At 42.1% G+C, this 23,783-nt stretch overlaps 1 protein-coding gene across 1 annotated transcript; it reads right to left on the bottom strand.

The window, feature by feature from the left end:
- Positions 1 to 1,010: 1,010 nt before the first annotated feature.
- Positions 1,011 to 23,783, bottom strand: LOC128750550 (sodium/potassium-transporting ATPase subunit alpha-1). The gene is made up of 23 exons (XM_053850748.1): positions 23,571 to 23,783; positions 11,714 to 11,827; positions 11,454 to 11,513; positions 10,518 to 10,619; positions 9,968 to 10,069; positions 9,774 to 9,887; positions 9,564 to 9,698; positions 9,316 to 9,433; positions 8,910 to 9,178; positions 8,530 to 8,838; positions 7,752 to 7,886; positions 7,262 to 7,454; positions 7,012 to 7,187; positions 6,478 to 6,614; positions 6,221 to 6,371; positions 5,498 to 5,666; positions 5,265 to 5,419; positions 5,075 to 5,198; positions 3,779 to 3,924; positions 3,571 to 3,701; positions 2,361 to 2,462; positions 2,139 to 2,230; positions 1,011 to 1,371 (listed from the first exon to the last, which is right to left on the bottom strand). The coding sequence occupies exons 1-23, from the start codon at positions 23,580 to 23,582 to the stop codon at positions 1,343 to 1,345; spliced, it is 3,075 nt and encodes a 1,024-aa protein (XP_053706723.1). The 5' UTR covers positions 23,583 to 23,783; the 3' UTR covers positions 1,011 to 1,342.

Here is a 23,783-nt window from a genome sequence, read left to right as displayed (position 1 = left end):
GATCATCTCTGTTGGTAGAGTTTCAGACATGGGGGTGAAAACAGCACATTTTGAGTGCTTTAAAGGTAAATAAAACACCCTTGATGTCATCGGTTTGATGTGACGAGGCTCAGTATTTTTGCCACCATGACACTCTTTAGACTGTAAAAATTAGGGATGTCCCGAGAGACCGGGAGGGCACTCAGCAGAAGCAGCTGTCTTCAACCTGTTTTATGAAAGTTCCCACTCTGGACGTTTGCAGAAGTTTCCGATTCATTTTCAGTTTTTCAGATTCATTTGACACACAAAAACAGTAGCAGATTCGGTCGATTCCGTCTTAAAACGACACCCCAGAAAGGCAGGCCGTCTGACACCGTGAAATTAATGATTATTTCTTGGGAAAAATGCTTTTCCCCTCAGACCGGTGAGTGTCTGAGAGTGACTGCTTATTACTGCAGAGGTTCATGAGCATGGAAAACTCTCTAGCTCTGTCAAGTGATGTTTTAAATATTGTGTTTTATTTGTGGTGTTGACGGCTTTTAACGAGCACTGATCACGCCGAGATCAGCCTTTCATGATCAGTGGCCAATCGATTGGAGAATCCCTAGTGAAAATCATACATTAGCCGCGTCGTATATAAGTCGCAGGGTTAAGAACACGAGAAAAAAGTAGTGGCTTGTAGTCTGGGAAATACGGTAATGTTATACCATCAGAACTAAGTAACACAGACCTCATGTCACCTAGTTCAATGGTGTGTGTGGCTAAACGTGTTGTGCACAAGCTTCCAAATTTCTCTTATATCAGAAGTTCACGTCCTAAAGAGGTTGATGCCCTTTGATCAAAATTGCTAAATCAACTGAAGAGCAGTTTTCACTCTGCAAACTGCTGCAGCCCTTCTGCTTTTTCCATCGACTTGTTAATCAGAAACATTTGTGAGAGTTGATGGAAATGATGAAAATACTGCTGTGCTAGGGTGAAGTTCATGTCAGGTCATCCTGAAACAGCAGAGAACAAACGACAGGAAACGTGTGTGGGACCTGACTCGAGCGCATTTTTATTGAATGTTTAGAACTGTTAAAAACATGTAGAAAATTAGTCCTGTTTCAGAAACAAGGCACGCATAGTCATGTCGTTGTTCACGTCACCTTCGTCATCAGCATGTTCCATCGCATTATTGGCCTAATAGTAGTGTCAAGCATTCACTAATAAAAAAAAAAAAATTAAAAAAAAAACAAAGTTCCAATTTTTTTTTTCTTGTTGTCACAGAGGTTAAAATTTTATTCCGAGCAGCAAGACAATATTCATGCAAAGACGGGAGTGGAGAACAGGATGCAGCCAATCGGCCCGACGTGCTGGCAGGGCTCTAATAGTAAGTCTCGCGTTCCACCCAACCTGGACATAGAAGGTGAGACATTACAAGAGCATGTTAGAGTTTTTATGCAATGATTAGCATTTGACAAGTGACTGATGATTTCTCTTTGTTCAACGTGTTGTGAGAGCAGCATGGTTAAATCAAGACAGTCCGTGTTACGCAGCCCGTTTCCGCTAACTCTTCCATGCTTACTTATGGCTGTCAAACACCACATTGATAAATCGTAGCGTTAAGACGAAATAAGGTGGTCAAGCAGAGGGCTGTAAATAGGTTCGGCCTCAGGACCCTAGCGTCGGGCGGCTGATGAAATTCTGAAAGTGCTTCAGTATTTCTAAGGACATCATACCAGTGAAGACAAGTGTGACTACAAACCTGGAGACTTTGATGTTTCATGCTAAAATGTTCTGCTCCTCTCCACTCTAACCAGCCTGATTGCCAACACTGAATTCCTTTTTTTTTTTTTTTTTTTGTCAAATCATGCATTGCTTGAAGCTCATTTTATGAAAAACGACAGACCTTGGTTGTGATCTTTTTTTAGGGCCACAGAGGATAGTGCGGCTACATTTTAAGCTTCAAACAGAGTTTCTCCGCCAAAGTTGGGGGAGCTATAAGCTGTTGAAATTGTGGCTTTTTTTGGTCGTTCTCCCAATCACTTTCAATGGGATAATTGTGTCCAAGTTTAGAGCACCAGTCTCATCACTATCAACTTTGCGTCTTGTGAGGAAGACATGGAAAAGGGATCTGAATGAGTGGGGAGCAGGATAACAAACAAGGATTGTGAGCTCACCTCCTGGGCTGCGTCTGAGGATAAGCTTACGGATTTCATCATAGATAAAGATGAGCAGGGAGTAGGGAAAGGCGCAGAACCACCAGTTGGGCCTGGAATAAAACAACCAAAAATTAAGAACCTGATCTTCCATGCCCTTGTGAGGAGGGTGAGAGCAGCATTACAGCTTCACATCCACACATGAAGGAGATTATTGACAACAAGAGGTGGAGATGGACTCACTTGAGAGGGTACATCCTGAGGGCCACATCCATGCCCGGGCAGTAGGAGAGGAAAGCTGCTAGGGCTGTCTCCTCAAACAGTCCAAAGATTAGGATCTTGTTCCTGGAGGACAAGACAAGAAGGGATTTGCTTTAAAGAAGCTTGGTGTTCAGCAAGTTCCCACTGCAGAAAGTACAGAATGAACACAGATGACTTGTTAAGAGAAGAAAGAGTTAGCTGGAGAGTAAAAGAACAGAAGAGTTGTACATGTACGAGATTTTTAATGCAGTCAAACAATTAAAATGTTCCATCTGATTAATGACACATCAAAAAGTCGTGCCATTTTCTAGGTGGAGAGATGACCATGGCATATTCACAAGAAGTTACCTGCCACAAGAATTGGATAATCTATATACTGAGGTTAGTAAGTACCCGGGGGCAACATGTTAGCAAGCGGCACCAAGAGCAATTGAACAATTTTCTTTTTTTTTTTTTATTCCACTGAGTAAATGTACTAGAACCATGAGTCCAGAAAATAACAATTGAAAATCAAAACTCCATGATTCAAACTGGAAAATTTCATTTAAAACTAATGTGTTCTTTCAACAGTGAGAGGTGCAGTAAATTAAAGAAGTATTTATTGTGCTAGAGTTGCAACAGTATTCCGTATTTACTTTGCAACGTTTCTCGTAGCCAGCTCTGAGGTGGTTGGCCTGATTAGTGTAACCAGCATGATCATGCTGCAGCTGGAAACATACGAGGCTTGTGCATCCACTCCAGAAGCAGACCAGAGCTCTGCCATGGTGCAGCAAAGCAGCTAAATGTGTTGAATTTTTTAATCACTAAAATCATGATGATGGATCAGTTTGACAGCCCTCTTTATTATATTGGCATAAACACACACAAATTATCTTCTTGCTACCTTATATAACTTCTGCTTCCAGAAATACTTACTTAAATGTTAAATTCACACACAATGCCTTCAACCTTTTTGGTTAGACCGCTCTCATATCCATTTAACAGATTCAGTTCCATTTTTAATGGCATTGACTTTAACACTGACATTAATTTTATGATTTTGATTGGGTGAACATGCCAACATTCGAACCCAGATTTACTGATAAATGTGATCAAGATCCATCGTGGATAAGCACAGGAGGAGAACATGAAGGCCTGTATCGACAACAGCACACAGCTGTGATTCAACTACAGCACTCTGATGAGGACTCACTTCATGCCCTGTTGGAAGACAGAGTTCCTCCTCGTCTTACAGATGATCAGATCGGCCCACTGCACGATGACAATGCTGACGAAGAATGCGGTGTGGCAGGTGAACTCCACGATTTTCCTCTGCTCGTAGGTCTGTTTAGACACAGATGCTGGATTAGTAGTGAGCCTGAACTAGATCTCCTGCATAAATCATCATTAGAATTACTGACCCATTGCTGCCCATAGCTGTCCTCCAGGTCATTGATGTACTTGTTGTCCCAGCTGACACGAATCCCCAGCAGTGTTGACGGCAGGAAGCCATTTTCAGCCAGAATCACAAAGTAGGTGAAGAAACCGGCCAGTGCTTGGATCATGCCTGCAGCCAAGAGATTGATCATCTGGTCAGAATAATGATTTTTGCCGATTGTTTGTCAAATATACAAAAGTCGTGTGTTTATTATTATTTTTAAAATATTATTTACACGAACCTACTTAACAACATTACTAAACAACAGCAGAGACAGCATTTTAAAGCAAAAACATCAATAATAAAAATGGCAAAGTGCTTAATGTAAAATAAATACCTTTTATTCTCCTTTCAATGAACAGATCAAACTCACAATGTGAACTTTACTAATCACTTGTTAAATAGCAGAATGTTGCCTTATAACCTGACAGACCACTCCTCTTTTCATCGACTACATGTCCAGGGAGTATCTGGAGTCCATGTGCCCTATTAGCTGCTGATTACACACCTCTGGCCTTCAACAACAGAACTCGGCTGCTCGTCCAAAACAAACTCCACGAGCATTGGTTTAGCAGTTAATTTTCCTAAAGGGCCACATTAGAAACTGTAACGGCTGTGAGGGGCCATCATGCCAAAAGAAAGACAGTGATTACTACAAAACATGATGGAAAAATATCAAATATATACAAGGACAAAATGAACCTAAAAAGATGAAATGTAATTAAGGATAATTATTAATATGCCATGAAACTTATTGAAATATTTCATTTTATATGCACTTAATTTGAATATAAATCAAATATGAACATTCAAGATAAAAAGGCAATTTATTTCCTGATATATTTTTAGTATTACTTCCATGTATTTGAATATGTTTTTCATGTACAAGAAAAACACAGAAATGGCCAACAAAAAGAGGAAAATTTTAGTTTTAAAACAAGAACATGCTATATTTACTGCTGAAGTGGTGGTGGTGATTAAAAGAGAAAGAACAAAAAAAGGCAGAAAAATTAGGACATATTAGTTGTAGCTTTAGTCTGACGTCAAACGGGCCACGATAATAGAGGCATTGGGCCCCCATATGGCCCTCAGGCCGCACTTAGTTTGTTAGCCTCTTGGTAGTGCCTGAATTCAACGTGGTGATTTGAGACCAAGCGTCTTGTTTTAATGCTGCGACCTAGTCCGTGGTTGCACACGTTGCAAACAGCAATTCGACTGTCATTTTCCACAGTATTGACCACCCAGAACACAAGCTGCCTTTGTAGATATTGGGACGTACCGATCTGTCCGTAGGCGATGCTGATGAGCCTCTCATTCACAAGCTTGTCTGTCTTGGGGTTTCGGGGCTGTCTCTTCATGATGTCGCTCTCAGCTGCTTCATAAGCTAGAGAGATAGCAGGCACCTGGATTGTGAAAAGCAAAAATCAGAACCACTAAGGATCAACATTATGTACATCCAACAAGCGTACCATGTCAGTGCCCAGGTCGATGCAGAGGATGGTGACGGTCCCCAGAGGCAGGGGGATGTTGGCGATGATGAAGAGCAGGAAGGGGGTGATCTCTGGAATGTTGCTGGTTAGAGTGTAGGCAATTGATTTTTTCAAGTTGTCAAAGATCAGACGCCCTGATGAGACAAATTGAGCGGAATTGCTTCATTTAGCCAATTATCTCAGCAGTTAAGCCGATGAAGTGTTTGCAGTACCCTCTTCCACTCCGGTGACGATGGAGGCGAAGTTGTCATCCAGCAGAATCATGTCAGCGGCCTGTTTGGATACGTCAGAGCCAGCAATCCCCATGGCGACGCCAATGTCGGCCTTCTTCAGAGCCGGCGAGTCATTTACGCCATCACCTGTCACAGCTACGATCGCACCCTACAGGAGGACACAGCTTCACGTGAGTGTCTGCTAATTAGGTGGTAACAAAAGAGGACAATTCATATTAGCTGGTGAATTGAAACAATACATTCTGCCATGATTTATCAAAATAACTTCACATTAACAGTCTCAAATGTAAAAGCACTGGTGAGTTTCTTTTCCCTGAGAGACTGTCCATCTTGAAAGCTATTGATGACAGATATAATTCAGTCCTTGGTTTGGTTCAGTCCTTGTTTTGATGGCAAACAATATACCAATTAAACACAAGGCATGGGCAGAAGAAAACATCATGTCCAATTTACACTTGGAAGGGAAGCCAGTCAGGCAATGAAATGTGAATAACATGTTATGAACAATCTCCATCTAACTCCAGGAAGCAGATGGGACACGGTGGACTAACAATGTTTGTTACTTCTGCCACTTCCAGACATCCATCAGCTATAATTGGATCAATAGTGGCAGCACAACAGACAGGAAACTAATGAGGTGTATTTTCATCTGAGACTCAGAGATTATTAGACTGAACATAGAGATCTGAGTCAAGCGTCTACCTGTCGCTGGCAGCCCTCCACAATAATAAGCTTCTGCTGCGGCGATGTGCGGGCGAACACAATCTCTGTGTGGTGCTTCAGGATATCGTCCAGCTGTTCCGAGGTTAGATCCTTCAGATCGCCGCCATGAACCACACAGGCCTTAGCATCTCTGGAAGCAGATATTCATTTAAATGCCAGATGCATTATGAACTCAAAACAGGCCTAATTTACAAAACATGAAGTGTTGAAGGCGAGGCATCTCTCCATTTGGTCACCTTGGGTTGACTTCATTGACCGGAATGTTTAGACGGGCTGCAATGTCCTCAACAGTCTCATTGCCTTCGGAGATTATGCCAACACCTTTGGCAATGGCCTTGGCAGTGATGGGGTGATCGCCAGTCACCATGATGACCTGCAGACACGCCATTGAGTATAGTCACGGCGGCTCAGAAGACCAATTGCGTGAAAACAGCTGAGTCCGATTACTGGAGAGAAATTGGAATTCCTCTCTGTCGGACTACACGACCTGGCTAATGCAGTTAATAGCTGGACTAAACGAGCAAGTGGCTGATTCGCTGGACTACGACCGGTCTGATGTGCGGCTGCGCGAGCTTCAGCTTTGCAGCGGAAGTAAACAAACTCCTTGACTAATCACGGTCCAATGATGCCAATTTTTCTTCTATACAAACATGACGCAATCAGACTTGACAGCTTAATCGAGCTATTGACTTAGTTGGGCTACTCTCTGCATGGAACACAGTCATTTACATTTTTCTGATGTAATGATCCAAAACGGATTTATCTTTTACCTTGATTCCGGCGCTCCGGCATTTTCCAACGGCATCTGGCACAGCAGCACGAGGAGGATCGATCATGGACATGAGGCCAATGAAGCAAAGGTTCTCCGTCGGGAAGTTAACCTCGTCTGTGTCAAAAGCGAAGCCATCTGGGAATTGGTCATCAGGCAAGTTGTAGTGGCAGAAACCTAAATGGCAGGGGAAAAAAAACCTTTAGGGACACAAACACACCAACAACATTGCTTTTCAAATCAATCATTACCAAGCACTCTCTCCCCAAGTCCGCCCAGTTCCAGGTAAGCATTTTGGAAAGAATCCTTCATCTCATCATCCAGGGGTTGCTCTTTACCCTGCATCATTATAGAAGAGCATCTGTCCAAAATCCTTTCAGGGGCTCCTTTCATGACCAGCAGGTGTTTGGTCTCTCCTTGAGCAGGGTTTTTATGAATGGAAAGCTGATGGATTAAAACAAGACTTATTTTGAGATCAATTAATTAATAACAGTTTGAAATATGCAATATTGTGGATCATTTAAATGTGATTAAAAGCAGCTAATTAGTATTTTTGAATTCTCTACCAGCCGTGTACACAATGAAGCTGCCAAAAAAAAAATTATTAATAAAATGAATGTCCCAAGACCGTTTGTTTGTCTTTTGACTTCATTCATTATTTGCACCTTGGTGACTAAGAGAAAACATCTAATTTATATACAGTACATCAAAAAGCCCAGTATTCCAGCCTGTCAACAATACCTGATACTTGTTGGTGGAGTTAAACGGAATCTCTGCAATTTTGGGTGTTTTCTCTCTCATTTCCTGGACTGAACCGCAGCAAAGCTCAATGCACTTCAGAAGAGCGGACTCGGAGGCGTCGCCAGCCACATCTCTCTGAAGGAAGAAAGGGACACGAAATCTTTCTCGATGAATTGGTAAAAGAAAACGTCTGAAAGTAAGCCGCACCATCCCCTTCATCATGAAACAAAGGATAATCAGTGAATGAATGTGCACTTAAAAGAATGTAATTGGAGCAGCAAAACATTTGCAGCTGATGAACACATGAGGACACTCCAAACAAGCTTATGCATATGGTAGAAACTGGGCTCAAAGGAAATCCTGGGAGTCAAGGGAGATAAATGTGTGTAGTTAAGAAGAAGCAACATGTGTGTTCCCACCCAAGGGAAAGTTACGAGAAAAACAACAATACTGCCGATACTGCTTGGGGACAGAATGTCACGTTCTAAGGGACACTTATTTGAGAGCATATAAAACACGCTTGCTCTTCCAATTACTGTTCAACCACAGGTATCTTCATTATTAAAATATTAATATAATGAAATGTCCATATTTTCACTTGCAATCCAATGTAATCAGAGATTTAACAGCACTGGTAAGGAATATTACAATTAAACTATGACTAAACTGACACTTGAGAAAATAATTTTATAAGTCAAAAAAAGGAATATTTGCTCCAACGTTGGTGACAGACTGGTCCAGGTAAAAGTAAAACATAGAGTAAAGCAAAAGAATGTACCTTGAGGATAGGAACGTTGTTCTGCTCAGCAAGGAAGACTGCTCGATTGCAGAGTCCAGCAATTCTGGCCAAGGAAGCCCAGGTGGCAGAGCTCCTGTCAAAGGAGGTTCCGCTTTGGTTCTCAGTGGTGTCTGCCTCATGGATCTGATTGTCAAACCACATGTGGGCCACGGTCATTCTGTTCTGGGTCAAAGTGCCAGTCTTGTCCGAGCAGATGGTAGAGGTGGAGCCCAAAGTTTCCACAGCTTCCAGGTTTTTCACCAGGCAGTTCTTCTTGGCCATACGCTTGGCAGTCAGTGTCAGACACACCTGCAGACAGAACAACAAAGGTCGCAGGAGACACATTCAAAAATGCTGGGATGGGAAGTGGAAGAACTTACAGTGACAGTAGCCAGGAGACCCTCAGGCACGTTAGCCACAATGATACCGATAAGGAAGATGACAGCTTCAAGCCAGGAATAGCCAAGGATGAGGGAGAGAATGAAGAAGGACACGCCCAGGAAGACAGCCACACCGGTGATGATGTGGATGAAGTGCTCAATCTCAATAGAAATGGGTGTGCGTCCGACTTCCAGTCCGGAGGCAAGAGTGGCAATACGACCCATGACTGTTCGGTCACCAGTGCTGATAACGATACCACGAGCAGTTCCTAAAGAAATGTCAGGTATTGAAAGTTACTCTCCATGAATTTTGCACCATTTTTGTGCCCCCCCCGCTACATTTCTAGTGAGTAACATTTTCTGGAAGAAACCAGGGCACCGTCCCACCAGCTGGCTGCCGTCATACCTTCAACACAGTTTGTGGAGAAGAAAGCGATATTTCTGGTCTCTAGTGGGTTCTCGTTGGAGAAGTCTGGAGTACGAGTTTGAGGCTCAGATTCACCAGTCAGAGATGAGTTGTCCACCTAAACATGAGACAGAAAACAACACAGCTTACTATCCATATGAAGTGAGAAATCCAAGTGAAAACCAAATTCATCTCCATAAAATCATCTTGATTATTGAAAACTCAGTTGTAAAACGAGGATTTTTTACCTTGCATCCATGAGCAGAGATTATTCTCAGATCAGCAGGGATTCTGTCTCCTCCCTTCACTTCCACCAGATCTCCCACCACCACCTCCTCAGCATTTAAGCTCTTTTTTTCACCGTCACGAACCACCAGGGCTTGCTAGCAGACATGCAAGCAAAGCAGAATCATTTAATATTACTTTGCAGAGATGCGATAGATTAGAAATGGCAGTACCTGTGGCACCAGGTTCTTGAAGGAATCCATAATCTTGGAGCTTTTGGCTTCTTGGTAGTACGAGAAGCAACCAGTGATGATGACGACAGCCGAAAGTACAACACCAAGGTACAACTGCCAAGGAAGAAAGGAAGAGGTAATGTTCAGAAGACCATATAAGTGAGAAAGCCAAACAACAAAATTTGAATCCTTGCATTATCATTTGCTGGCTCATCCTCCATTGCAGCCTGAATACCATAAGCCAGGAAGCAAAGGATGGCTCCAGTCCACAGCAACATGGAGAAGCCTCCAAACATCTGTGGGAATTAAATACAGGTGGCTTGAAGGTTTAAATTCATGTTAGAATAAAATGCATGTAAGCAGTCGTAATTAGTTAGAATTTCATAAGATGAAAAAGATTTACAAAATAAGTTTTATCAGTAACAATACAAACTTAAGTAATAGATGACACAAATCACTACAATTTTTTTTTTACGTATTTTCTTTTTACCTTTTCAATCCCCGCAACCCTGAATAGGACTAAGCAGTGGTTAACTTGAGGACCATATGAATGCATATGGTATGGTTGATGGTATGATGTGATGGTCTGTTACGTTTCATGTCAATTTCAGGACTTAATACAGAATTATGGCATGAAGAAAAATATGAGTGTTGGGTGCTCAAACTAAGCAGTAACGAGTTAACAATTCAATCAAAGGTTTTTTGGCCAGAATTTTGCTGAACTTTATCAACATGTGCAAATACCTGTTTACAAAACTTGACCCACTCTGGAGTGGTGGGAGGAGGGGTGAGGGCGTTGGGTCCATCACGGGCCAAGATCTCTGCAGCTTTGGCGCTTGTCAAACCCTTAAATAGACAAAGTGGAGATTCAGCTATTAAGCCTGTGTTTGGCAAAACATATTGTAAACAGAACCATTTTACATGCCAACTTAGTTATTCAGACATCTAAGTCCATGTTTCTAGTTTCCCAGGAACAATTGGTCAACAGAAAGCCCAATCATTCATTGGCTTGTACGTGAGAGAAGCCAATCAGAGGAGGAGAAATAGGATGATAGGAAATCAGGACACTCTGCAGCTAATAAATGATTTAAAAAATGCTGCACATGCAAGCGCACACCCAGCCTGGAGTTTAAAGGCATTAATTAAGGATTCTCCTTGATGCTTCATTCATGACCTGGGGAACATTTGTATGTATTGAGGGGTGAGTGGAGGAGTAAAGTGCTCTGATGGCATCTTCAGCACACAATGATTCAATAATTTGATCACTTAAAAATGCAATGACATCTCAGAACACAACACAACGTGGTTAATAGCTGAGGCTCTGACTCACACAGTCGGGAGGAAACATCAGCATTAACAGTGTCGGCACAAGGAAGCATTGGCTTTAATTAACTATTAACTATTTAGCAAGAATGACGAAAATGAGCTGGATGAAAAACATACAAGCTGAAACAAAGATGATAGTTTCAAAAGTAGGTTTTCGGGTGAAAGCATTGGGATGAAGAAGAAGCAAGGGTGTGTGATCTCTGTACCTTGCTCCTTTATATCCTTAGCCTTAATCAGTTCATCACAAAGCAAGAGCACAGATTATACAGAGGATTTTGCTTATGTGGCCAAACCTTTACACTGTTTCACCACCCATTTGAGCAATCGATTACAGATATTCACATCTTTACTCACATTGGTGAGATCTGTTCCATACTTGCGATTGAGCTCATCCAGAGTCAGCTTGTGATCATCCTGGAAGACAGAAAGAGATCAAAAGATGGAATCATTCCAGTGGTTCAACCCAATTTGTGTCCATAACTGGGACAACTGACTTTTATGCCGCATTGTGCGCTGACCTTTTGTGTGCCTGCAACTCGCTGACACACACAAACTGTACTTGAGTAGCTACTGTATTTCTCAGAGAGACACAGGGAGAGTGTGGTAGAGCTCACCATATCCACTTCCTTTTTCAGCTCATCCATGTCCTTCTCCTTCTTTTTCCCCTTCCCTTTCTTTTTACCCCCCTGCTCAGAGGTTGCAGCCAGCTCATACTGCTCACGTCCTTCCTGGAAACAGAACAAGATGCAAAAACGTTAACATAATTTTCAGAAGTAAGAGAGATGTAATGTGTACAAATACTCGTTTAAATGCACCACCACAAACAGAAATGTCATCCTGTGCATGAAAAATGCGATGACTCGCTTTGATTTGACAGAATTTCTACAATGCAAGCAAGTTTGGCAGGCAGCTCAAAGTGCGCTAATTAATCACTTTAGCACAATATAATTTTCATAAGTGACAAAGAAAACACAATCAAGCACAATTAGGGTTTCTGTTCAGAGGGTGCACGTCAGGCTGTAAATGGACTGTTTTGTCAACTAATGACATGTTCACCTAGATCAACTTTGGAAAGGAGGAAACACAAATCTGTTTTAAATTGAGGTGTAAATCACCGGCTTCATCACAAGCCAAGCCATATGAAGAAGAAGTGGACCTTTGTTTTCAATTGCATTGCTGTGATTCTACGATCAATGTTATTCAACAACCCTGATTTTATATATGATCAATCTAAACTATGGAAATAAGATATTTTCAGTTCATTACGTACACTGGACATTTTTTCTTCTTTAACAAATGGGATTGCTTCTTCCCAGTGATGGTGTTTCAGCAATAATTTTCTAACACCAAAACACAGGCTTTTAGCTAGGACTTTGAAACGGGGCGTCGACGCTTTGGCTGTTTGACGCTGATTAGTAAAGGAAAAGTCAGGTAAGTTCAAAACTTAAAATAATTGTTTACAAAACTAACAAAGTCTTTTAATTGGACGAGCCACGTGGTGACAGCGCTGCATGGACTCCCCAGCACAGTTCTCACACAGCTAGAATGCGCTGGGGAGTTCGCAGTGTTAGGCGAACAACGTATGAACAATTTGTACATATTTTATAGCGAAATATTTACAGTTGTTGCAGTCCTTTTTCATGTATTGGCTATAAAACATTTTCCAAACCAAATCTTTGTGTGAAAAATGAAAAACACAAGACAGACAACGCTCAGCGTCTTCCCGAGATAAAACGGGTCAAAATTGTTTTGTTTGAATGTTTAAATGTGTGAAAGTTAAGAAAACCATCACAGATTCACAGCTGATACAACTCTGTGCTTGTCTTGCATCACTATATGAAAGAAGTTGAACAAAACTGTTGACGAGATGAAGTAAGGGATATAATTATTGTTTTAATTAATCAGGGTCAGAAGGAGCGAGTCCCATCCCTTCATCAGACCATGAGAGCGTGGAAGAGGCTCCATCATCACAAAATAAGAAGTGGATTGCTGATTTTGACTTTGCTGCTGCTCGAGAAATATAGCTCCAGACCCCCAGGCATTTTCTGCATTATGAATTTGTTATTGTGACAACATTTATGATATTTGGTTAAATATGTTTGGTTTTATAAAGTCATAAGTTAAGCAGGAGCATGGTTCGCATCGCCGGCAGTAAATCATACTTGTTCCCGGTGCATGTTGGCCTCCACCAGGGCTGCCCTTTGTCACCAGTTCTGTTCCTTACTTATATGGACATAATTTGTAGGCGCAGCCAGAGGTCAGAGGGGATCTGGTTCGGGAACCACAGAATTTCATCTCTGCTATTTGGGGGCAGGACCTTCAGCATGCACTGGGGCGGTTTGCAGCCGAGTGTGAAGTGGCCGGGATGAGGATCAGCACCTCCAAGTCTGAGGCCATGGTTCTCGACCGGAATAAGGTGGTTTGCTCTGTCCGGGTCGGTGGAGAGTTCTTGCCCCAAGTGGTGGAGTTTAAGTATCTCGGGGTCTTGTTCTTGAGTGAGGGAAAAGGGGAGCATGAGATTCATAGACGGGTTGGTGCAGCGGCAGCAGTGATGCGGTCGCTGTATCGGACCGTCGTGGTGAAGAGGGAGCTGAGTCACAAGACGAAGCTCTCGATTTACCGATCGATCTACGTTCCCACCCTCACCTATGGTCACGAGCTTTGGGTAATGACCGAAAGGATGAGATCGCGGATACAAGCGGCTGAGATGAGTTTCCTCCGCAGGGTGGCTGGGCTTGCTCCGAATGCTGCCTCCGCGACCCGACCCCAGATAAGCGGCAGAAGAAGGTGAAAGGTGAAGGTGAAGTTATGTTACTTTTGTACAAATATACTGTATGTTTACAGCGTCTTTTTATATTTTTATTTTTTTACACAGCAAGTTATGCTAATGGACAACATTTGTCCTGGTGTGTCGTGCAGGGGAATGGGCTGAGGGTGGAGTTATGGAATGGGGGACATGGCGGCGGGGCTATGGACGCCCCGTTTCAAAATCCTAGCGAAAAGCCTCCTTGTCATCGAGTTTGTTCGTCTTTGTTGTGTCATGAAGAAACACCACAGTCCTTTGATGTGAAGTGCAAGGAGGGGCTGGTGAGTCCATGGACGTGTTGAGACAAAATGGCTGCTCAAAACGACAGTAAAAGTTGTTCAAGTCCAATAGCTCAAAAAAATATTCAACGTTTGGTAGTCAGGCAAGTATTTAAAATTTTATTAGGCTTTGGCCACATTCTTTAATTTTCCCAATTCGGTGCACACACCATGCACTCCTGGTTTGTGAAGACCAGAAATTTGTATATTTTTCAGGTAGTTGGTACAACATCAATTGGAAATTAGGGTTTATTCATTATTCACAGCTGGATCAGTGGCGTTAGCAAGCCCGCTGTTTCTTTAGAACCTAGTATTATTGAGCTATTGAGCTACAATATTGTCAATGTACAGAAGCACAACAAAAAAAATGAATAATAGGACCTTAACAACTGCAATCCAAGCAAATCAGCACGTCTTGCACTCTGCCTCGGTTGTGAAAATGTGCAAACTAATATTTTCTCATGCGCTCAACTGCATGGATTTCCCACAGAGTCACTGGAGCAAGAGTGTGTGATCGTAGCACATGTTGTTTTTCTAGCTAAAGACCCCTGCTCAGCTAAGCTGGAAAAACAGAGTCTGGTTTGGGAAAACTACACACAAATCTGTAGTTAGTGGACCCTGTGAGTCTCATGGGTCCATATGGCTTCAGGCAACCATTTCAAATACAGACCTCTATCTTGTATGTCATTTCCCACAAAAACTTGGACAAACAAGTCCCCATGCTAAGAGAGGACATCAAAACATTTCGGCCTATTGGGAATATGGAGTGCTGTTATAAATTCTCAACCGATGTTTCGCTTCTTACATGAACTGCATATTAGAAGTGGGAATCTTTTACAGTCTCATGATTCAATCCTGATTTTTATTGGCAACATTCCACCACAAAAACAATAGATATCCAAAACATGAAGTCTGCGAACCATTTGGCATCGCTGGTTCCTTGTAGCGAGCATATTACGCCTCAGCTAGAACGCATTGGCTTGAAAGTTCACCTCACGTGTGGACTGAAACTGACTGCAATACCCACGGTTTTCAAAGGTAAACAAACAGGAATGTCTCCAAAGCATAGCATCCTCACTCCCATGTTGTAATAAACTGACTTTTGAGAAGTGGACTGTTAGGTCCTACACTGGCAAAGGCATGTTGATACATAAAGTTTTCAATTGAAGCATGTGTTGTGCCTTCTGCAGCATATCCTGACACCATAGACACCGCGTCATGTAAGAGAAAGACAGGTGTTGAGGTAAGGTCAGCCATGGGATGGCACTCCTTTTGTTCTACATGTAACAATGTTTCAACCTCTATTTAAAGCCTCAATTGGTCATGCGTTTCAGTGACTTTGTAATGGCGCTGTCAGTGAGAATGAAAAAGACGTAAGCATTAATTAATGTGTTCACCTTTGTCTTGATTGGAGAATAATGGATGCTGGTCGGGTGTGAAGGGAGTATAAAATTTAATCAAAGAACAGTTTGGCGGAAGTAAGCAGCAGTGTAAAGCATGACTGAGAAAGAAAATAGGGAGGGGTAGACCCCCTGGCCATAAACTTTTCTGAAGAGGTGGGTTGCTTCCACCAGCCAGGCACATTTGAATGAGTAGCTATTGAGGCTGGTGGCCTGGTTGTCTTTCAAAGGAAGTGCAGTCTGGGAAGTGTACACTGTGCTGCAAGTCAGGTGAAAACATTAACATAATTGAGCTTTCAAATACCTGTATCCTTATTTTGATTCATATCATAATCATGATTATTAAACAATTTAAGATTTTGCTGTCATTGAACTGTCAAACTTCATTCAACAATGAACTACAATTGGACAATGCATAAAATATAAATAACAACTGAACACTTGCATTTAAAATTAGTGTATGTAAACAAAAAGGACTTACTCTTCCGAGTTATTTCACATTTCCAATTTTACCAGGTCCTGTTGATGCTCAATCTTAAGGTATATTCCACACTAGTCAGCATTAATTCTATTGTGTGTGTTGATACTGAGATGGAACAGTATTCTGTGCAAAACGTAATTTATAAGCATGTTCTTGACTTATAGCACACTATCAATGAAAGTTGCTCAACTTGAGCTTTGAGAGGGCAGTGTGAAGAAAACCAGAGAGGGAGGTACACCCTGCATAGAGAGTGTTCCGAGTGATGTGTCACAGGCAAAGGGGTGGCGTTGTGACAAAAGCTTGAGCTAATACACAATGACTGGCAAGTGGAAAGAATTTTTAATCCAGGGAGCAGAGAGTGAACAGGTACTAACAGAACAAGAGGGAAGCAGACTGTGAGGAATGCATATGAAGGTTGAGATGGGGCATCACTTTTTGGCTTGGATCAAAAACACTCAGTGGAGGAGGGGTATGGACTCATCACATGGGTATCCCAAATAAATAGAGCCACTTCGAATTTGATCCCAGTTGAGCTATTTTGCTCGCATTCGGCAAGCACCCTGTGATCCTGCACTACGCACCACAGTTTGCTGCATGGCACTGAGGAGCGGGAGGAAAACGCCAAAAAACTCTAATCTATGAGTAAGTTTTGTAAATGATAGTTTCAAGTTTGCAACTTAATTTCCTCCTGTCACTAGCGGCAGATATCCCATCAATCGCAGTGAGGCGTGGATATCCGCGAGATTGCGCAGGTAAACAAATATGGCGACGGCGATGGCCAAGCTACAGCTGCAAAAGAAACACGCCTTTCATGGAAACCAGTGTGATGACACTATGAGGACGGCATTAAACAGGCACTAATAATCAGAAATGCTTAGAAAAACTGGCCATCCATTTTTTCATGTTTTGCAGTTCAAACGCCCAGACACCCAACAAAAAGCCTGGTCTCAACATCATCCATGATACACAATGGAAATCAGATCAGTTTTTCACTGGTCTGGAAACTGCAGGTTTGCAGATGCATGCATTGACCTGAGAAAATCGTTCTGACAAGGTCCAGCATCGAGGCTGGTGATGAAAACCAAGAGCAGAGTTGAGTCTAGTAATGTCGATGAAAAGCCAATAATCTTGTTGGTTTAATGTGACAGTGCTCAATCTTAACATCGTTTGCCCGTATCCATCCATAGTGCACTGATAAAACTTATTGGTCAACAGTGCCACAGAACATCATGGGACGTCAACATAACTGAGTTTATTGTTGAGTGATGGAATCTCACATGCTGTGTTAACTTGTGAAGCAACGATTCCACCTCCCATTCACATTGGTAGCACTATTACTGACTCGCTCCCATCTCTTGACCCCCCATGCTGGTAGTATCAGCGATGGGCGGGGAAATCACCATCAGACTTCCATGTAACTAGCACGGAGGTAGAAGTCTCGCAAAGTGATGAAATCCCACGGACCGCCTTAGTCTTGTGGGAGAGAAGATGAAGAAAACAAAATCAAAATCTGCCTTAGCCATATGTGACATTAATAAAATATTGATCAAATCTAACCATGATATTTCGACCTGCACTTTACAATACAATTGTTTATTCATAAGCACCAATGTTTGAAATCCATTATATTGTTAGATGTTAAATTGGAACAGACAAATGTATTCATACAGCAGGTCATTCACTGTTTTTGATGAACCACTGAAATTGGCACGAACGCCTTGGCCAAAACAATTCTGCAAGTGGGAAGTTGATACTCAGACTAACTGCAAACTGCATTTAGCTAGTTAGCTGCACTCAATTTGCATTTGATTTAAAAACTGTTCACACCCAAAAGAAGAAACTGACAAATCAATTTTATAAGTCCTTTACAAGTGTCAAGTGAATTGACAGTTACATTTCAATAGTAGGCTGAAATGCATTGCTATTGTGCCTTACCCCATTTCAGATTCAGCAAACCCTCTGAAACAACTCATCACCAGGCCAGAATGGGCAACGCACGTGATGATATCAAGTCCATGATCCAGCTGCAATCTCCCTCACTATTACAGATTAGCTGCGAGAGTCTCAGTGATCTGATAATGCAGAAATGACGTGTTACTAATGTCCACGCTCAACAGCTGCCGATGCCGTCACAGCCCAGAGAAAAAGCTTCATCTGCATTTCCACAACAAAAATCTACACAGATGTCCACGCTTTCCAGTAATGATGGGACCACATTTGTGATATTTAAATGCTGAGTGAGGTCCATCCAAACCCTAACCCTTACCCTAAGGGTAAAAAAAAGACATTGATGCACTGAAGTTTTTCTGTTCATACAGAAGTGTTGCAGCTGATTTTTTTTTTATATGTGAGGTGACATAACTATGACCACTATCAACAGGCACTACTTCTTATCAAATGCATATCAAAGCCCTTGAATTAGAATAGAAACTGAATCGAAACACAAGCTACTGAAATGAAATTGAATCGTGATTACAGGAGAGGACTCTGCAAGGGATGAGTCTCCAGAGTCTCCATGAGAAAATTGATGTGAAATATATGGAATAATTTCGGATTTTTAAAAAATCATGTCAACCAACAGAGCACACTCTGCTGACAGTGCCACGCTGTGCCACATGTTTTCAGTAGCCCGAGTTACCATCAGGGGGCAATATGACAACACAAATACACTTTAAGGAACATATGGTAATTCAGGATGCCTTTCCAGCAGTTACAAAAGTCCAGAAGTACAGACAGTGATGGTTACTGGTATAAATGGTTAGCCTCTATAAAATCCACGACTTTGGGGAAAAAAGGAATTAAACAGTTTTTATCACAGAGATAATTTTAAATGCCTTAAAAAAGCCATGACTAATTTAATCTTGTGAATACATATCACAGGCTTTTAGCTGGGAGGGCGTCTGGGCCTCCTGTGGCAAGACCAATATTATTGCTGCCTGTATAATGCTCGAGTCGTAGTGTCATCACATTGGTTTCCATGAAAAGGGTGTTTTTTCCGCCAAATTTGTTTACCATCGTAATCTCATAGTTATCCGCATTTTGCAAGTTGCGACACTCGCAGTATGGAACTGCACTGTGATTGATGGGTTGTCTGGCGCTGACAACAGGGGGAACCCGAAGATAAGTTCCAAACTTTAAACAATTGCCTACATTTGGAAGCGTACAAGTTCAAAAAACAGATACACAACTGATACAACTGTATGCTTATCTTCATAAATATATAAAAGAAGATGAACAAAACTGTAGACATTCAGCTTGAAAACAACCATTATATATATCAGGGTAATTTTTCATAATCTATTGCACAGCAAAGCACTTCCCTCAACACACACGCAGAGCTGCTGCAGACATCTATTCATTCAAGTCTACGACAAATAGTAAACAACGATTGTATGCTGAGCCCAAATATATAGGGCTCAACAGATCTGATTACTGAGCTAGCTCATCCTCGATTACTGGTCTCTTCAACGACATCAAGTATCACACAATCCAGCTGTCATTGCGTGACTGAGTGGGGAACTGCTGCGCTGCTCAGCTTCTGGTCAAAATCGAGAACTCTGCTGTAGTATGCTGGAGCAACACTGTATCTTTTGCCGCTGCCATGTTATCACTATGACAGGTGCCGCATATGACATCAACTAGAGCAATGAACAGAGTTTAAATGCCAGGATCGGCTCCGAACTCACCTGCAAATTTTCACTGATCCCACTTTCGGAGGCTGGATCGTTTGATTTCAACTAGTCATTGTGCTTTCCCATTTAAACATACATGGTTTGGGCACCTACGTAAGAGCCCCCGTGGTTACCTGTTTCTGACAGGTTTCAAATAACTCTGAACAAGATCATACATGACACAAGAGGTCAAGATGCTAGTGATTCCCTCTGGACAGCACAAGATTTTGTGCGAATCAACTGAAACTTGATGATGACATTTCAAATTTTTCGACCCACCAAACTAAAACAAAGTCAGAATGAGATTGCACTGTATTTGTCAACTGTAATTAGTCAACTAATCGCGAATAACTTTGTTTGGACCCATTTTTAATTTCTGTTTAACCTAAAGTTGCTTAAATCATCTCATTGTGATACTCAGACACCATACATTATTAAACAAGTATATCGAAATAACACATAATCCAGGAACATGTATGGATAACATGTAAGCATGAAGCATAAAACAGTTGACAGAGAGCTCCAGTTCTTTAAAACTGAGGTCTTCATTAGTCCTTGAGAAGAATTTAAAATCATCACGATACACATATGTATCCTATATAAAATATCTGATCAACATCCACATCAAAAGGTCTTATTTGAACTAGACACTGCTGTTTGAATAAACAACTCGTGAATGCGCCCGGCGCCACCGCCATGCACATGCTGTCATTGGAGGCCTGCAGCTACAGTTGAAGTTTTGAACAGTGTCTCTAGCTCAAAAGATGGCCGAGCTATGGCCTGGACTGTGTGGATGCACTCTTTGCAGCCCAGTGACCTTTCCCCTACTCTGCAACACACACACACACACACACACACACACACACACACACACACACACACACACACACACACACACACACACACACACACACACACACACACACACACCTTCAAATTTATTGCCATGGTCAGTGGGTATCCCACCAACTACTTTCAGAATAAAGTGCTGTCAATAACATAAAATAGAAATAAATAAAAAATATGAAATAAAATAAAATGACCCACAAACAACAAAGGCTGATCTCGAATTCAACAGTCTGACGGCTGAGTTTCATACTCTCCGAACAAACGGCCGTATCTCGTAAACCATAACAGATAGAGAACAACCAAGCACGCTTCAATGGAGGCGAATGTTGCGGTTGCCGTGCTTCCGCAGCTCTCGCGCAAATTCAGAAAGTGCTGTGGTAATTCTGAACACATTTTACAAGAGACGACAAGTGTGACCACAAAACTGGTAACTTTCATGTTTCTTCGTTGGGTCACAATTGCAATTCAGATACGCAAAAACAACTTTTTTCTCCCCTGCTCAACTCTAACCTGCTTAATTGCTCTAACTTTTGGATTTTTGCCAAATCTCTACTTCTTTGAGCCCGATTTCTGGGCAAACGATACGACATGGCTCTGATCTTTTTTTAGAGGGATAGCGGACGAGTGCGGCTGCGTTTTGAGCTTTTTGCGGACTCTCTAGCTAAGCTCATTTCTGCTTTTTTCTTTCTGGTCCCATTCATCTTCAATGGGAAAAAATTCCCACGAAACCTGGAAAATCCTGGGAATGCTGGCACCTTGGTCCGAGAAAAGTAATAGCAGTGGATTCCCGGTAACCGATTAATAATTAATAATCTAAAACGATGTGTTCAATGTAACTCCCTGGTTCGGTTCTGTTTTTCTAATAAAAAACAGAACCGAACCAGGGAGTTCAGTTGACACAGAGCCTGGGAAGCACAGCAACACAAGAACAAAATCACTCTGGTTGCGCAGACGTGACGTGTGTGACATCATTAAAAACAAATCAATCTCCTCTTACAAGTTTGCTCCGTGCCAAACGACATGCTAGCTGTTAGCTCAAGGGTATGTGGTGTCACAGACCAAACACGGAACACTGTTTCATCATTCCACCGTGGTGTCAAAGGGGTTTGCTCATCCTTTTAGACGCATTATCTTCGCAAACAAAACCACACTTCTGAACACTACGACCCGTGGCCTTTGAACTCCTCCGTGACTGTGACTGAGACGGTCAGTCGGAGGTGGTGATGCAGACACTGGGAAGCACAGCAATGGAAGCCAGTTTGAGTCGGACCTCAGTCAGGAACCAATTAAAGGAACAGAAATTAAAATATCTTAATGATTGCAGAGAATGTGATATTTTCTCAATGCTTCTGTATAACAACCAGTTCTCGGTGCCCATCCTGCGGCCCGTGTGTGTTTACAACAACAGCAACATGACACAACAGCAACGCACAGATTCTGACGTCGACAAATTTTTGTTGTCTACGTTATTGTTAACATCAACTAATCATTGCAGCCCAATTGCAGGGGCTGACTTCAGAAGCCAGCCAAAAGAATGGCAGTCTTCCCTTGCTTTCATATCCTCATCACCTTAAATGAACCAGCTGTTGGGTTTTTCAGTTTGTATCAAAGGCAATTTTACATCGCAGATAAGAAGCTTTTGGCCAGTGTCAACCAGTTGAAGTCAAAAATATACAGTAAAGCCGAGTAAGGCTATGAAATATTCTATTTTCTCATTCTCCATCAGAGTAACGCAAAGCAGCAGGCAGGCAGATGCTTCCTCAGAAATTTCGATGGGGTGAATATAAAACACAATGTAAGCATGGGGTACATCCCTTCATAACAGACTTCACCATTTCTTTATTCTGCGACATTAAATTGCTTGCACAGAATCTGGCTTAACACAAGCAGAAGTGTAATCTGCCTAAAATGTGAAGAGGCAGACGAAGGAAGACAACACCAACATAACAGGAGAAAAGAGTAAAAGAAATGGAGATGAAAAGAGGAGGGAAGAAGGAGAAGAGAATGGGGGATGTTGGGTTTGGTGGGGGCAGGGCTTTCTCTCACAGTGGGAAAAGCAGCCAAGAAACCCACTCAGAGACCTTCAGAATTCAAATCTCTCTCTCTCTCTCTCTCTCTCTCTCTCTCTCTCTCTCTCTCTCTCTCTCTCTGTCTCTCTCTCTCTCTCGCTCGCTCTCTCTCTCTCTCCCTCTCTCTCTCTCTGGGTGTGGCAAACCCTTAAATTCCCAATCGGATAAACATGCCCCCAATAAAAATTATCAATTGGGTGTAGAAAACACACCCACAGAAAAATGCAGGACATACATTCATATAGACACTGAACCATTTCAAAACTAACTCGACCAACGAGACCAAGGGCAGTTGAAATTCCATGTGAAATGAATATTAAGCAACATATTAAGCAACGTTCTTGCACATAAATAATTGCACACAATGTTGAACACATATTTCGCATAATGAGGTCATCGCCTTTCTATCGAGAGATCACTGGCAGCTGGTCCAGAAGTGTTTGACTTGGATCCGAATATACAGCTAAACCGTACGTGTTTAGCAGCTTCCCCACGTGCCGATGGCTTTCGATAGATACCCAAGAATGCGCCTCTTGCTCGCCCACGACTCACTTCAAACGGCTTTTTACCCCAAAATGCAACGCGGATTAAGTCTAGCTTTGACAGCGATGGAGAACAACCCGTTATGTAACGAGACACCGCAGCATCTTGGCGACATAGGAAAGTTCTCTGGGAGTTGAGTTAATCGTGCGATTGTCATGAATTGAACTTAATACACGTCAAAGTGGCTAGCGGTGCGTTCAAGTACCAGCAGCAGACGTCTCAGACAAGAAAAGAGGCTTCGTTTGACCACATGTGAACATCCTCCCTCTCTGTTCAGTGACAACGTCAGTAAGGCACTTATTTGCCAGTGTTTAACACCCCCGTCGGTACGTTAACAGAATCATTAAGGAAAAGATGGCTGTATTTTTACTTACTCCTCTCCCCATGTTGACGAAAACGTCGAGTTCAAGTAAAATTCGGAGAACAAAAATGCACCTTAAAAATATTTACAGTACAAAAATACTAAAATGTCTTTAACACCCTTGGTGGAACAGCCTGCTTTATATTTCTGTCTTTTTCAGTGTCCCTCCGCCTCCGCACGTGTCACTTGTCCAACAATTTCATCCGCGCTCTAGAGAAGCACATCC

The sequence above is a fragment of the Synchiropus splendidus genome, chromosome 1 (assembly GCF_027744825.2).
Source record: "Synchiropus splendidus isolate RoL2022-P1 chromosome 1, RoL_Sspl_1.0, whole genome shotgun sequence".
NCBI classification, from domain to species: domain Eukaryota; kingdom Metazoa; phylum Chordata; class Actinopteri; order Syngnathiformes; family Callionymidae; genus Synchiropus; species Synchiropus splendidus.
Note: the sequence above shows the minus strand (reverse complement) of the source record. Positions and strands in the feature narration are given on the sequence as shown.

Coding starts and splice junctions, on each gene's coding strand:
- LOC128750550 (XM_053850748.1), bottom strand. Junction 10,620..11,453: donor ATGGAACAGATCTCACCAAT/GTGAGTAAAGAT, acceptor TGTCTATTTAAG/GGTTTGACAAGCGCCAAAGC. Junction 8,839..8,909: donor GTCTCCTGGCTACTGTCACT/GTAAGTTCTTCC, acceptor TTCTGTCTGCAG/GTGTGTCTGACACTGACTGC.